This window comes from Bombina bombina, chromosome 4, assembly GCF_027579735.1.
Source record: "Bombina bombina isolate aBomBom1 chromosome 4, aBomBom1.pri, whole genome shotgun sequence".
Lineage (NCBI taxonomy): Eukaryota > Metazoa > Chordata > Amphibia > Anura > Bombinatoridae > Bombina > Bombina bombina.
The window spans coordinates 402,084,317-402,100,252 of record NC_069502.1 but is presented as its reverse complement, the minus strand read 5'-3'; the positions used below and the strand labels follow the sequence as shown (position 1 = coordinate 402,100,252).

Below are 15,936 nucleotides of genomic sequence, written 5' to 3'. Positions count from 1 at the left end.
GTGAATAGTGCGTTGAAATATTACTTGAATTGGATAGGATTCTATCCCACTCTTTCAGCATTTCTGAAGTGGTTGAATAATGTGGCAATGAGGTAGGCCTGTGACCTGGTTTGAGCCATGCTAGTGTTGCCATATTACCTTTTGAGAAAATTTGATTATCAAGTTGGACCCATTTTTTCTATGTTGAGTTGTGGCTCTAGTCTATTATGTGCTGTAGTAGTACTGCTTTTTTATAAATTGTTAGGTTTGGTAGACCTAAGCCTCCACTATGTTTGGGAAGGTACATAGTTTGCCTCCTTATTCAACTAATTTTCCCCTGCCAGATATACCTGTCTATAATTTTTTGTAATTGCATAAGGAAACAGGGTGGTAATGGGATAGGTAGAGTTTGAAAGAGGTGTAAAATACATGGTAATATATTCATTTTGAAAGTGCCAATTCTGCCTAACCACGAGATTGGTTTGTTTTTCCAGGATTGCAGGTCTTTTGATATTTCTTTCTTAAATTTTAAATAGTTGAATGTAAAAAGGTCCTTATTGTGTGTTGTAAAATATATCCCTAAATACTTTGATTTCCCCCTTGCTACCTGTATGTGGTGGGTATTTTCTAATTGAGTGACAAGGAGAGGGGGCGAAGATACATGAAGTAATTCTGACTTTATTATATTAAGGTGTAAATTTGATACCTGTCCATACCTATCAAACTCATTCAAAATGTTGGGGAAAGTAGTTTCAATATCAGTGATGGCAAAGAGGATATCATCCACATACATGATTAGTTTGTCTTGACTTTGGCATTTGGGCTAGAATATAGGGAAAAGACCATATGTAAGAAAGGAGCTCCAAAGTTCATTTTGGTCATAACCTCTTTAAGGAAGTGCCAATCGACTCAATCAAACGCCTTTTCGGCGTCCGACGAAAATAAGGCAAGTGGTATGGAGGGATTTTTGGCATATCTATCAATTTGATGGACTCTTAGGGTGTTGTCCCACGCCTCTCGGCCAGGGACAAGACCCACTTGATCCGTGGAAATGAAGTCTGGCCGGAATGCTAATGTTTTTGCTAAGATTTTCACATATGTGTTTAGAAGTGAAATGGGCCTAAAGTTTCCCGGTTTGTCAGGTGTCTTACCAGGTTTCGGCAAAACCGTAATATGCGCTTCCAACATGCTTGATGGAAGGGCCATTGTGGTGGCAAGCTCATTGAATAGGGCTTGTAAGTGGGGAAGGAGGACGGCCTTATAAGTTTTATAATATATGGGGGTTAGTAAATCTGGGCCAGGGCTTTTCCTCGAGGGCATGTCCTTGATTTCCTGTTCTATTTCTTCCATTATAAGGGGAGAGTCAAGGTAGGCCGAGTCTTCATTTGTAGCTTGCTGTAGTTTTTGTATTTTGTGGATTTGATTTATGTTTGCATTCTAAATGGGATATCATAGTGTGTATGCTTTCAAATTGCTTTTGTTTTTCCATCATTTTTTATTATTTCAGTTTTATTAGCTCTCTCCTAATAACACATTTGTGTGCCTCCCAATTGGTCATGTTAGAAGTATCTTTGTTAGAATTAAAGGAAAAGTATTCTTTAAGTGTGTTGCCTATAGAAATAGTCAATAAAGGGTCTTGTATTAGGTAATCGTCGAGTCTCCATATAAATTCTGTCAGGGGTGTTTCGGGCCAGACAATATTACAGGTTACTGGTGCATGGTCTGTCCATGTGATAGTTCCTATATCACAGGTATGAATGATGGGAAGGCTAATGGAGTCAGTAAACCAATAGTCTATGCAAGAATATTTGTGAAATACATTAGAGAAAAATGTGTAATCCCTTGTCGTAGGGTGTAGAGTTCTCCAGACATCATGGAGATTGAGTTCCGTGAGACTCGATTTTACATTTTTCGACTATGTTTTTGGGGACGCTGGATGTGGAGTTAGATGTATCAAGTATGGGGTTTAATGGGGTTATAAAATCTCCACCCAGTAATACTGTACATTTTGTGTAGTCTAAGAGTAATCTGGAAAAAAAAAATAAAGAATCGATGTTGCTGAGTGTTTGGGGTGTATATGTTAAGTAGCGAGACCGGTCTTCAAAAGAGTAATCCCACTATCAGTAAATATCTGCCTTCTGGATACTTGGAAATTGTTAATGTTTGGAAGGAGATTGAGCTATATATCAAAATACCGGCAAGGAACATAGTGGGATATCCAAAGTTTGACCACTTAGGTTCCTTACCTCTTTGGAAGTGGGTCTCCTGTATGAAGACAATAGAGCTACGCAATCTATTCAATTCCTGTATAGTGATGGAGCGCTTCCCTGGGCTATTAAGACCTTTGACATTGACCGTCATCAATGACAGTGAGTGTTGCAGTCTATAGATTCTCTTGGCATTCATCTTGTGGGGCTAGGGAGAGGTGCAAGGCGAGGCACAGAAGGGTAGAAGGAGGAGGACAAGGAAAAAAAAGGGGGTAGAAAAGTAATAGACGGCTAGGTGTGGAAGGAGTCAAGGAATGGATACGAGGTAGAGTAAAAAAATCTGAAGGTGTGTACAGGGTGTGTAAGAGGAGAAGGAAGTAAGAGATAATGGCCCCTATTTATCAAAGTCTGGCCGCCCCCTGCAGACCCGCGGCCAATCGGCCACTAGCAGGGGGTGTCAATCAACCCGATCGTACTCGATCAGGTTGATTTCCGGCGATGTCTGTCCGCCTGCTCAGAGCAGGCGGAAAGGTTATGGAGCAGCGGTCTTTCTGACCGCTGCTTCATAACTGCTGTTTCTGGTGAGTCTGAAGACTCACCAGAAACACAGGCCATCAAGCTCCATTCGGAGCTTGATAGATAGGCCCCTAACTCTCTTAAGAGTGTACAGAAAGAAAAAAGTACACTAACGGGGATGTGTCCCAGTGGCGTTAGGCTATGTGATGTGATGCTATGTTTTTAAAGGCGAGAACTCGTAATGTCTCATCGTTGGGAGGCATGTAGTGTTTAAATTAGAAAAATAAAAAGGAAGGGCAGGACTATATATAAGAGGGGTATATGTCTAGTTTGTATCCTGTGTTTGTGTAGGGTTTATTAACCAACAGAGGTAATATGTAGTAAGATGTGGTTAGAGAATCCACTGCTATAATGTGGTGGTTGAGAGCCTTGTAGTAAAGTAAACTTATACATACAATTTTTACAACCTCCTTAAATTAATGTTGTTATGAAAGGCATTTTTATTACACTTATACAATGAGGTTGTCCAAAATCAGTCGAAGAACATGAAGGAATAAGTTTCCCATATTGGGAGAGGTCATCTGGCTTATTCGCCCGCCAACTGGGTGGGGTATAATAATTAGAGAAGAAGAAGAAAACATTACAACAGCATGAACACGCTATCGTGGTCATTGTAACCCTAGAGATACTTCTTTGGAGGTGGCTATACATGGGAAGCGTGCAAACTGATACATATTCATGTGTCATATCACACAGGGCATTTATACAGTTATGAAAACCATGTAGACATTATCTAATTGGAAGTTCTTATTGCCACTCTATCTAGAGGGTTGAGACATTGAAATATTTGAAACAGGTTACATAGGAAAAAACATTAAAACAACTCAAACAGGCTATATTGGTGAACTTCTGCATTAACGTAAGTCCATAAAATACAATAAGCAAAACTGTTATACTTGCATAGCAGCCATAGGATGATTAGTCGAATAGAGACTCCTATTACCAGTCTACTTTTCAGGTGTCAGTCTTTGCTTACTTTCCATTGGTTCTGGTGTCTTTGGTAGGAGTTGTGTGTTGAGTGGGTATCTGTTGGTCTGCATCCTGCATAACAGGCAGATAGGACTGCGGACTCAGTGGATGTGCTGGAATTTCAATGGAGAGCTGTGAGCAGAATTGTACCAGATCATCTTCCGTTCTGTATATAGCATTCTTATTATCCTTGGATGCAATAATTGAGATCGGGTAGTGTTAGGAGTACCCCTGATTGTCCTAAATAGGTCTTGCAAATACACGTCTATAGCTGTTGGTGCAATGGACTCCGGCACCCCTCTGACCTGGAGGTTATTGCGGCGGCTACGATTATCCAGGTCCTCAATTTTTTCGTTAAGCGAGAAAATAATGTTTTCTTGAGAAGTTACCTTGGAATTTAACTATTTTATATCTGTAGATGTAGCGGAATTATGACCTTCAATCGATGTGACTTTATGGAGATCTTTATATAGGGTTCTAACATCATGCATGGCCACTTTTATGTCCTCTTTGGATGATAATAGGCTCAGATCAGCTTTAGTCACATAATCAGTGGGTAACTGGTCAGAAGCATGTACTTGGGCCGCTATAGTTTGCTGTCTATTTTCTGCAGGACTAGGTGGTAGAGGTGTTTGTGGTTTTGCAGGCTTTAAATAATGGCTCAGGGTTTTAGAGGTTGAGCTCTTCTCCATTCTGAGTAGTTACTTGTTGGGCATATCTAGGATTAACGCTCAGATATGTCCTATATGGGATGCCCCTTACTGTCTGGGCCTCAAGTAGTGGTTCAATTGACGGTCCTGGGCCTATGCAGCCCTGCAGCGCAGAGTTAAAGCTAGTGGTTCTTTAGACTGTCAGAGGGACGTGTCTGTGCTGTTTTTATGATGGTATAAACGTCCTTGATAGTGCTTAATATTGCTGTTCTACTTATCTCACCCGCTACTTTGATGTGTTTGTAGTAGGTTATGTCCCTTATTAAAGTAGGTGCATCACTACCCTTTATGCGGGCTTTGCCTGGATCTTACTGATACGTGGGTTTATCAGCTAAGTACTGGTAATTATTTAAGCTATCAACTTTCTCAGCAGCCGATCGAACCCTGAGTTAGCTTAATAGGCTGGGCTGTGCAAGTTAATGTGAGCGCCCACGTGCTATGGCAGTATTTGGCCGCAGACTTACTGGTACGATGTCTATCCCTGTTTTACTGCAGATTCCGGATCGGGTTGAGGCTTGTCAGCTCTGAGGTATGATCGATCCGTGTGGCTGTTTGCAGGTCTATGATCAGTATTGTCCCATGCAGATGTCGTAGGAAGAAGGGCTCCAGTCCATGTCAGATCTATGAGACTTGCCCTCGGAATGCTCAAGTTGTCACTCTGCAGGTGCTGGAATATACCCCTTGATATTGTCACGTTGGATATCTAACTTATTTTTGGTTACATGCCGTGTTAATGCCTGTTTTTTACCACTGGGCCTAAGAGCACTATCTTCATGCGGCCATCCGGCTCCGTGGCTAGGCTCCTCCCCCCTACTCCTAAATTTATACCCCTGTGAACTGTGAACTGTTTCGTACTTGGAAAAATCTTGGAATCAGGGTAGTGGGAGCTGTGATAGATCCATTACAACACACGATAAGGTCATTTCAGGAACTGAAAAATAAATTTAATATCCCCAATAGACTCTTTTTTGCATACCTACAGGTGAGACACTATGTATGGAACCGTCAATCATCCAATCCAGAGTTTTGGAACAAATCACCCTTTGCTATTTCTCCGACCCTGTTTCAGATGGGGTGTTTCTAACTGTCAGATTTCTACAAACAATTACTAAAAAAAAAGAGGACTTCTCAACATCAGTAACCATACAAGATATAAAGAACAGCATAGATGTCACCAAAACAGTGATATTGGCAATTCCCCTTAGAGAGGCACAGGTTAGGATGCTACACAAAAGATTATTTTACACCACGCAGGCTATTAAAGTGGAAACCTCAACATCCTGACACGTGTGTTAAGTGCCACTGTGAGTCCCCGTCGTTTCAACACTATTTTTACTCATGTCCGTTAATATGGCGATTCTGGGGGCATTCCCAATATTGGGAAAAATCCATATTTAATATAGAGATTGAGATGGATGTAAAGAAAATATACCTATTCCAATGTTATGACACACATAAAAAACCTCATAAACTGCTCACCCTATGCACACTATTAGCGAGACACTGCATCCTTGATAGATGGATCTCTAGGCAACCACCAACTATAGCCCAATTTAAACGTCTCATAATGAAACAACTTTTCATAGAGCAACATGATGGCAAATTAGACACAAAACATAGGCTCCAACCTTTTTCAGAAAAGTGGCAACCCCTAATAACAACATTAACGCCAGCTCTGCAACAATGCATTCTTAAAACCTTTGCCCACCTTGAGGTGATGCTTTCAGCAACACTGAATGGGGAATGGCAGGTTTTGACTGAACCATTGGTAAACTAACCTAATGCAAACTTCTCAGAGGAGATGTAAATCTTATTCACCCGGACTGACAAGTCGGGCAATTTGGCCCTTGCCCGAGGGCCCCGGATCTTAGAGGAACCACTGCCGCCACTGCAGACAGATGCAGGCAGCACTAATTAAAGGATTACTTTCTGTTATATTTTTTAAGCTAAACAACTAACATATTAAAGTTAATAAACATTAATCAAAACCTACTGACCTATATTTTCTCCAAAACGAAGTTTCATAACGTTCTAAAAGTTATATCTTTTATTCGCCGATGATGTCACGTTATCCTGCCCACTATTTTCAGCACTGTGTGTTCAAAATACTTAAACCAATAACTTTGTGTTTAAAGCGCCATTTTGAAACCTAGGTATTGTAAACGGATTGGTACAGAGCAAAGGATACCCACGGAGTGGGTTTGGAAAACAATTAAATTTGCAGACAAGATTTCTGATATACGGTAGAGATATGTTAATGAAATGCTATTGATAAAAAGCGTATTTGGGGTAGTTAGTTAGTAACAGGCATAGAAAATATTTACTTACAGTGGCCCTTTAAGGAAACATTTTTTTTTATTATTATTTTATATATTAAAATGTATTTTTATTAACTGGTTCTGGCTGTAACTTTCTGGGTTAGAGAGGGGGCGCTGAAGTTTGTGCGGTGGAGGGCTGGGGGCAGGCTGGGGGTGTGAGCGGTGCACTGTTTTGGCGCTCAGCCATATATGCATTGCAGAGAGTAGTGAGTGACTGTGGAAGCAGGAGGTAAGTCCTGGTCTGGCTGGAAGAGGCAACCCAGCTTCTGTAATATATAATATGGAACATTCCAAAATGATGGCATCATGTATATTTCTATCTGCAAATTTGAGCGAACTACAATTTGCAGATAGAAATATACATGATGCAATAGTTATACTTTTCAAATACAATTAGCCTGGCAAATGTTTTGTTTCTACATAAGCAGCAAGTTTGTTCCTCCGCTTGTGTCTGACGTGACCCCGTTGGCTGTAGCACAGACTGAGCTTTCTACATTTTGTGAAACAGCGAGCATCCCCACAAGTGGTTTCTGACAACTCCTGTATAACCTTATGTAAGCAGAAAGTTATGAAGAGATGAATCAGATCGCTACTGTTGTTTGCACATGCTAATAAGGTCTTCAGATGATCATTACAGTGATTAAAGGGACATGAAACCCAATTTTTTTCTTTCATGATTTAGAAAGAGCATACAATTATAAACAACTTTCTAATTTACTTCTATTATCTATTTTGCTTTATTCTCTTGATATTCTTGGCTGAAAAGCATATCTAGATATGCTTAGTAGCTGCTGATTGGTAGCTGCACATAGATGCCTCCTGTGATTGGTTCACCGTGTGCATTGCTATTTCTTCATTAAAGTATATCTAAAGAATGAAGCAAATTAGGTAATTTAAGTGAATTGGAATGTTGTTTAAAATTGTATTCTCTACCTTAATCATGAAAGAAAATGTTTGGGTATAGTGTCCCTTTAACTATAATTGCCTTTCTTTAAGTGTACTTGGTTTATGGTGTGTATATAAGCTTGCACGTGTACTACATAATGTATGTCTGTGCCTGGGTAAAGGAATCTTATGCGAGTTGTGTGTATACTTTTGTGTCTCCAGGGCAGGGTTAGTTAGTTGGTTTAGCTCCATGTCGCTGTCACACACAGATATTATTTTTTACCCTGCAAACCAACACCGTGAGGGCTAAGAAGAAGGGAAAAAAGGTACATTCCTCAAATTCCTCAAGAGAAACAGAAGCTGAGGAGAAGCCACAAACTGTCTTAGGGTAAAAACTTAGAGTAGCCATACTTACAGCTTGGTCATTTCTTTCTTTGTACTGTCAGTTTTACACGGCTTGTTTCCTTTTCACCCTCCCCTTATGTATGGAGCAGAGTCACTCTGAACTAACTGTGCTGATAAGGAGCAAACAGCAGTAAGCAGGGCAGCACAGAGGGTGGGACAGAGGAACTTTAAGTTGTCTGTTACTGAACAGCCTGGAAACAGACTGAAGATTCCAAGCTGTCACACATCCACCCTATCCTTGTAAAAACCCTACCAACCCAATTAAATCTAGGTTTTATTAGGATCAACAAACCTCTTATTTAAAAATTGTATGCAACAGAATCATCTATTGGATCATAAAGAATCCAGAATTTACTTTTCAGTGTCTCTGCCAGAGTATAAACTCTTTTCCCAGTGAAAAGAATAAAAAACTTGTCAGGGAAGAGCTGTTCTGTTTCAGATCCTTTTCAAATCACACATAACTAGGTAGAATAAATACACAGTATGTGTATATATATATATATATATATATATATATATATATATATACAGTATATATATATATATATATATAGTATATATATATAGTATATCTACAGTATATATGTATTATATATATATATATATATATATATATATATATATATATATATATATATATATATATATATATATATATACACACACACACACACAGTATATATGTGTATATATACAGTATATATATATATATATATATATATATATATACAGTATATATATATATATATATATATACACACACAGTATATCTACAGTATATATATATATATATACACACAGTATATCTACAGTATATATATATATATACACACACAGTATATCTACAGTATATATATATATATATACACACACAGTATATCTACAGTATATATATATATATATATATATATATATATATATATATATATATATATATATATATATATATATATATATATATATATATAAAGGGTTTTTTTCTTATTTTTTTCTTCTAAGTGTGTGTGTGTGTATTATAGGAATTGTGTGTAATATTTTTGTGAGTGTGTCTAAATATCTTTTTATTTGGTGGGAACAGCATTGGGAGTACTGACTTTGTCCCCTGCAGCTGGTACAGGTCTCTAGCTAGCACCTCCGGCACAAACCTCAGGTGCTTCCCAGCTAAGGTTGTTTCTAGATACTGGGGGGGGCACATATGAGGTGGGAGGGGCAAGGGGGTGGATGAGGGGCAGAGTTGGTAGGTAGGTGAAGCAAAAAGGGGTGGGGGGGCCCTGCTACACATTTGCCCAGGGGCCCTGGTTGGTCTCAGTCCGCCCCTGAACTTATATGATCTCATAGATCAAGAGGCAGAATCATACTCACTCTTCCCTCCCACCCCTTTTTTTCCCTATCTCCCTGATTACAATGTTATTTGTTAAGTGTTATTGTCTTAAATAAATGTTGATTTATGATGTTATAAAAAAAAGAGAGGAAACTTGGGGGTAAAAGTGATCACACATGTCTAAGTTACACTTACGACAAATTTATTTCAGGATTGTACAGAGAACTTAACAGACTTGATGAGAAAATTACATCAAAATCCAATATTGCACAATGTAAAAACTCTTCAGGGTATAATGCAATATTATTATCCATATGTTGAAATGTTCTTTCTCTGTCTATTTGACAGTCTGCGTAGCGAGATTCTTTGATTCTTCAAATCTGTACCAATTGATTGTCATGTGATTGCTTTCTCTCTGCCAATAAAACAAGAATAAATATATATATTTACCTTATTTATATAATTATTATTTATTTATAATTGTATAAAATATTACAGGATTTAATATATTGTATATACATAATTATACAGGACGTGCCTTTTAAACACTAATAGCATAGCCAACATAGGGCTAGATTACGAGTGGAGTGAAAAGGGGTTTACCGTAAATGTTTGCGCTTGTCGGGTTTTTCGCTTGTATTACAAGTTCAAAGTAAACATGATCACTTTAGCACAATTGAAGTTAAAATATTGCACAAAAATGTTATAAGGGCTCAAAGATATGAAGTCCCAGGTGTTAGAAAAAAAAAGGCAGACAAATGGCTTCAACATTAAGATACATACAAATGCATGGATGGATATGTATGTATATTTATATATATATATTTATATACACATACACACATTTACCCCCGCGTGCGATATGGCTTTTCCGCAATTTGCATTGTGCCGACCATTACAAGCTGCAAAATCGCCATCACATTTTCCCATTCCCCATTGAAGTTTATGGAGAAAAAAAAAGTGGCCAAAAGCCACTAACATAAGCTCCTAGTCTAATAACCTCTAAACCGCCATACCCCAACATCAAAAACACTAAATAAACCTATTAACCCCTAAACCGCCATCCCCCACATCGCAAACTACTTAAATAAACCTATTAAAGCCTAAACCACCATCCCTCCACATCAAAACTACTAAATAAACCTATTAACCCCTAAACCACCATCCCCCCACATCGCAAATACTAAATAAACCTATTAACCCCTAAACCACCATCCCCCCAAATTGCAACTACTAAATAAACCTATTAACCCCTAAACCACCATCCCCCCACATTGCAACTACTAAATAAACCTATTAACCCCTAAACCACCATCCCCCCACATTGCAACTACTAAATAAACCTATTGACCCCTAAACCACCATCCCCCCACAAAACAAATACTAAATTAATCTATTAACCCTTAAACCACCATTCCCCCACAATGCAACTACTAAATAAAAATATTAAGCCCTAAGCCTAATATCCCCTAACTTAACCAAAATTAAAATACACCTAATTAAAGTAAAAATATACTACAATACAGAAAAATAGGGGGCGCCCTAGGTAAAAAATTAGCAAACAGAGACAATATATAGGTTGTCACAAATAAAGTATAGAAGTGTGTTTGGGGACAAACAGTCAAAATATCAATATATAAAATAAGACATAAAGTGATGAATGAACATATAAATACAAAGTGGAAATTTCAAAAACGTGATATATCCAGGCCCAGGCAGCTCTCTGTGAGGGGATATGTGGTCCAAATCCCAGGGTCAGCAATCTGTAGATAATAAGCATAAACAGAAGCACCACATGGTCTAGTATTGCCAGGAATGAAGTAGAGTGGATGCAAAGTTTCAAATTGCAGTCACGTGTAAAATAGCAAGCAAACAAAGCAGGCTGGAATATCTCAGTCACCCAGCAGACTGGCCTCCTGTGGTAAACCAACAATGGTCTTCTTTTAATTTCTCTGGTACTGCAGACCAGTGCACGCTCTTTAGCTTACGACCCTGCTTTTCAACAAAGCATACGAAGAAAACAAAGAAAATTTGATAATAGAAGTATTTACACATATAAAAACATAAATACATATGTACACATATATAGACATATATATAAATACATATACATATTAAGACATGTACAGTATATGTATGTATCTCAATGTTAACGCCATTTACCTGCTTTTTTTTCCCTGACACCTGAGACCTCATATCTTTGTCTTAATATTTTTATTTGATGATGTTATTATGAGTGTAACTATACTTTGTAATGTATATTTGATGTTTTTTGTGCAGCTTTTATGTTTTGCGAAGCAGTTAACAAGAGCTCTGAAGTCGTGTTAAACATTCTAGCCTAAATTGTAATTGCACTCAAGCGATGATATTTATTTTCAACTTGTAATACCAGCTGTAAACACGATAAGCGCAAACCCCTGCAATAAACCCCTTATCGCTCAGGCGAAAACATTTGTGTTCCACTTGTAATCCGGCCCTTAATACTCTGTAGTAAGTATAACGAGTTATCTGCAAAACACATTAACAGATATTCAGATAGAACATACAGGTTTAAACAACTTTTCAATTTGCTTCTATTATCATTTTTGCTTCATTCTCTTGGTATCCCTTGTTGAAGGCGTAGTAATGAACACAGTGTGAGCCTAGCTTTTAAAAAAAGGATACCAATTGAACAAAGCAAATTAGATAATAAAAGTAAACTGGAAAATTGCTTAAATTGCATGATCTAAATCATGAAAGTTTGATTTTGACATGACTGTCTTTTTAAAGGGAAACAAAATTTACAATACACTTTTCTTTTAACTGCCCAAGAAGAGCTCAATCACACAAATAATTGAAATAGATTTAAATGTGTTGTTTATTATAAAGATACATAATAACATAAACATGTTTTTTCATTCTAGTTTATGGGAAATACTCCAATGGCAGTAATACGAGGGCTGACCCCTTTCCGTACGTCTGGTCAATTTAGCAGGATGGATAGATATACAAAAATGAAAAAAAAACTAAGAGGACCAAGAGGCATTAATAATAAAGATGAAGAAAGCCGCGGACAAATCAAGGAAAAAGTCTACAGGAAGATTAGAGATTTTTCAAACAATTCTGACTCTTCTGGAAATGCATTAGAAATAAAAATCAAGCTGCAAGTAGATAACACTTCTCAGCCAGTGACAAACCAGGTTACAGATCATGGTTCAAATGTAGAAAGAAATAGCATAAATATTTATAGAAAACCAAATGCTACAATTGTCTTAAATTGTCCTGGAAAATTATGGAAACCTAAAGTTTCTCATTTATCTAAATCCAATTTAGAAGTGTTGTTTGGCTAGAGAGGACATCTGGTTATTCTCCTTATAATAAACCATTATATAAGGGCAATTCAATAATTCTCTATACATATAAATTTGAAGGAAATAGGTAAATAGATTTAGAACGTTTAGGAAATATTGTAATTTAATGTTTACTGGATTAGGCTACATGGTGTATTGCTTTTCAGTTTTGTATGATCAATATTGTTAAAATATACGTCTAAGGCTAAGGCTATAGTTTCATTTCCAAAGTAATTTTGCTCCTAACTTACTTCTAAATGCATGTCACTTATTTACAAAACAACTATGCATGAGGTTAATATTAACCTTAAAAAGAAAGTCAGAACTGCAATGTATAATAATTAGGAATATTATTTGCAAGCATCATACAATGTATCATTTCTGATCATCCTTCAGATTTAACTTATGTTGAGAAACTGTGCAAATTAACAGACGTAGACCAACCTTTTGACAAAGGCATAAGTATCTGCTGTGAAGTGAATTTAAAGACTATTAAAAGTCTTTAAAATTAATACATATATGACATTAAAGGGACATTCTAGTCAAAATTAAACTTTCTTGATTCAGATAGGGCATGTAATTTTAAACAACTTTCCAATTTACTTCTATTATCTAATTTGCTCAGTTATTTAGATATCCTTTGTTGAAGACATAGCAATGCACATGTGCGAGCCAATCACACAAGGCCTCTATGTGCAGCAACCAATCAGCAGCTACTGAGCATATCTAGATATGCTTTTCAGCAAGCGAAATCAAGAGAATAAAGCAAATGAGATAATGGAAGTAAATTAGAAAGTTGTTTAAAATGACATGCTCTTTCTATATCAGAAAAGAAAAAATTTGGGTTTCATGTCCCTTTAACACATTTTTAAAAATTTACAGATATTGTGAAAAAAGATGAAATCCTGAATATTCAAGCTGAGCCTACAAAATCTGATGCGTCTACAGAAACTGAGTTTTACAGATGTGCAAGAAACATTTGTTGAGAACATCTCCACTTATGGAAATGTGTGCATAATAATTTCAAATTATGTAAATCCTTAGTTTTATTTTAAAATAAGAGCATCTGTTTCTGTCAGGACCTGTGCTAACATTGGGCTAGATTACAAGTGGAGCGTTGTCGATTGTGCAAGTTGTACGCACACATTTATAAGCTTGTTGTGGTGGTTTTAGCAGTATTACGAGTTCAGGGGTGGTTAGATTATAGTAAACTAAGCCTTGCGAAGTCTTGAAAAATTATGCATCCTATCTTTTCAATGGGCCACGAAAAAAACTTTATTCTGCACTCTTATTAGTTGCTGGGTAATATGCACGCAGCTTTGCTATAGAGATGAATTTCCAGATTTTTTAAACACAGCTCTCATCTCTGGTTAAATAATTTGGCTTCTATGTTTTCAATATGTTTCATTTGCATATGGAGAAGAATCATTTTTAATGTGCTCACATAGGTCTAGTGTATTAGAAATTACACAAACATCACAGCCAATATGTCCCAGATGAACAACTTGGCCTATCAGTTTGTTCTTGCCTGAGGTTTATGACATCTAGAGCACATTATTAATTTATACCATGTCATAAAGGATGACTCAAGGCGCTTTCACTGTTGTGTTCATAAATTTTAGGAATGCCATTCTCACAGGGGTGGACTGAGACCAACCATGGCCCCCGGGCAAAAGGGTGGCAGGGCCCCCACCTCCTCTTTGCTCCACCTACCTACCTCCTCTGCCCCTCCTCTACTCTATTACCCCTCCCATCTCATGTGCCCCTTCCACCTCCCTAGCCCCAATTACTTCATATGCCCCTCCCCCACCATGCTTTTAATTGTCATATAAAGAGACAATTTTTTCCTTAAATACTTTTAATAAGAAATAAATATTGTAAATTAACAAGTGCTTGTGCAAAAAAAAATCCCATGCAATCACAGATTGTCCAGTATATTAGTACGCACAGTTATACACACACACACACACAAACACTTATACACATTTATATACACATTTACACACACACACTTATATACATGTATACACTTATTTACAAACACACATGCACAGTTATATACAAACACACACTTATACACATTAATACACACACACACATGCACAGTTATACACATACACACACATACACATTTATACACACGTACACATACACATGCACATTTATACACACACACACACTTATACACATTTAAATACACATACACACATTTACACACACACATGCACAATTATACACATACTTTTATACACACTTATACACATTTATACACACATTTACACATACACATGCACAGTTATACACACACACACACACACACTTATACACATTTAAATACACATACACACATTTACACACACACATGCACAATTATACACATACTTTTATACACACTTATACACATTTATACACACATATACACATTTTACACACACACACATGCAGTTATACACACACTCTTATACACACTTATACACATACATGCAGTTATAAACACACTCTTAAGGCTGTGACACACTGCAAGTGGAGCGGTGCTCAGCGTGTAGATGCGGCTGTGTGCGGTCAGTGTGTCCTGCCTTTTCATCTCTGAGCACTCTGATGTGTCAGGTCATGTAGCTGAGCACTCAGAGATTAAATATTTGAACTTCTGAAGCGATGCAACGCGAATCGATGCGAAGCAGCTGCTTTGCCTCACTCTGCATCGTTTGCAGTGTGTCACAGCCTTTATACACACACACATGTACATTTATGCATACACTCTTATACACACTTTTTACACATTAAAGGCTGTGACACACTGCAAGTGGAGCAGCACGCAGTGTGTAGATGCGGCTGTGCGCGCTCAGTGTGTCCTGCCTTTTTATCTCTGAGCACTCTGCTGTGTCAGGTCTCATCATAGCTAAGCACTCAGAGATGAAATATTTGAACTTTAGAAGCGATGTGACGCGGTGCGAAGCAGCTGCTTCGCCTCGCGCCGCATCACTTGCAGTGTGTCACAGTCTTAATACATATACACACATATACATATGCAGTTATACACCCACATACTCTTACACACACATATACACACATTTACACCCACACACACACAGTTATACACCTACACACACTTAAACACATTTATACACACAAATACACACACATTTACACACACACACACACAGTTATACACCTACACACACTTAAACACATTTATACACACAAATACACACACATTTACACACACACACACACACA

The 15,936-nt window shown here is 37.5% G+C and overlaps 1 protein-coding gene across 1 annotated transcript in view; it reads left to right on the top strand.

Annotated features, from left to right (window-relative positions):
• Nucleotides 1-13,223, top strand: part of LOC128656335 (kininogen-1) — a 386,172-nt gene extending 372,949 nt beyond the window's left edge. Inside the window, exon 7 of the mRNA XM_053710185.1 lies at nucleotides 12,274-13,223. Within this exon, the coding sequence (XP_053566160.1) occupies nucleotides 12,274-12,699 (426 nt within the window). The 3' untranslated portion in view covers nucleotides 12,700-13,223. The remainder of the gene's footprint in view (nucleotides 1-12,273) is intronic.
• The last annotated feature ends 2,713 nt before the right edge of the window (nucleotides 13,224-15,936 follow it).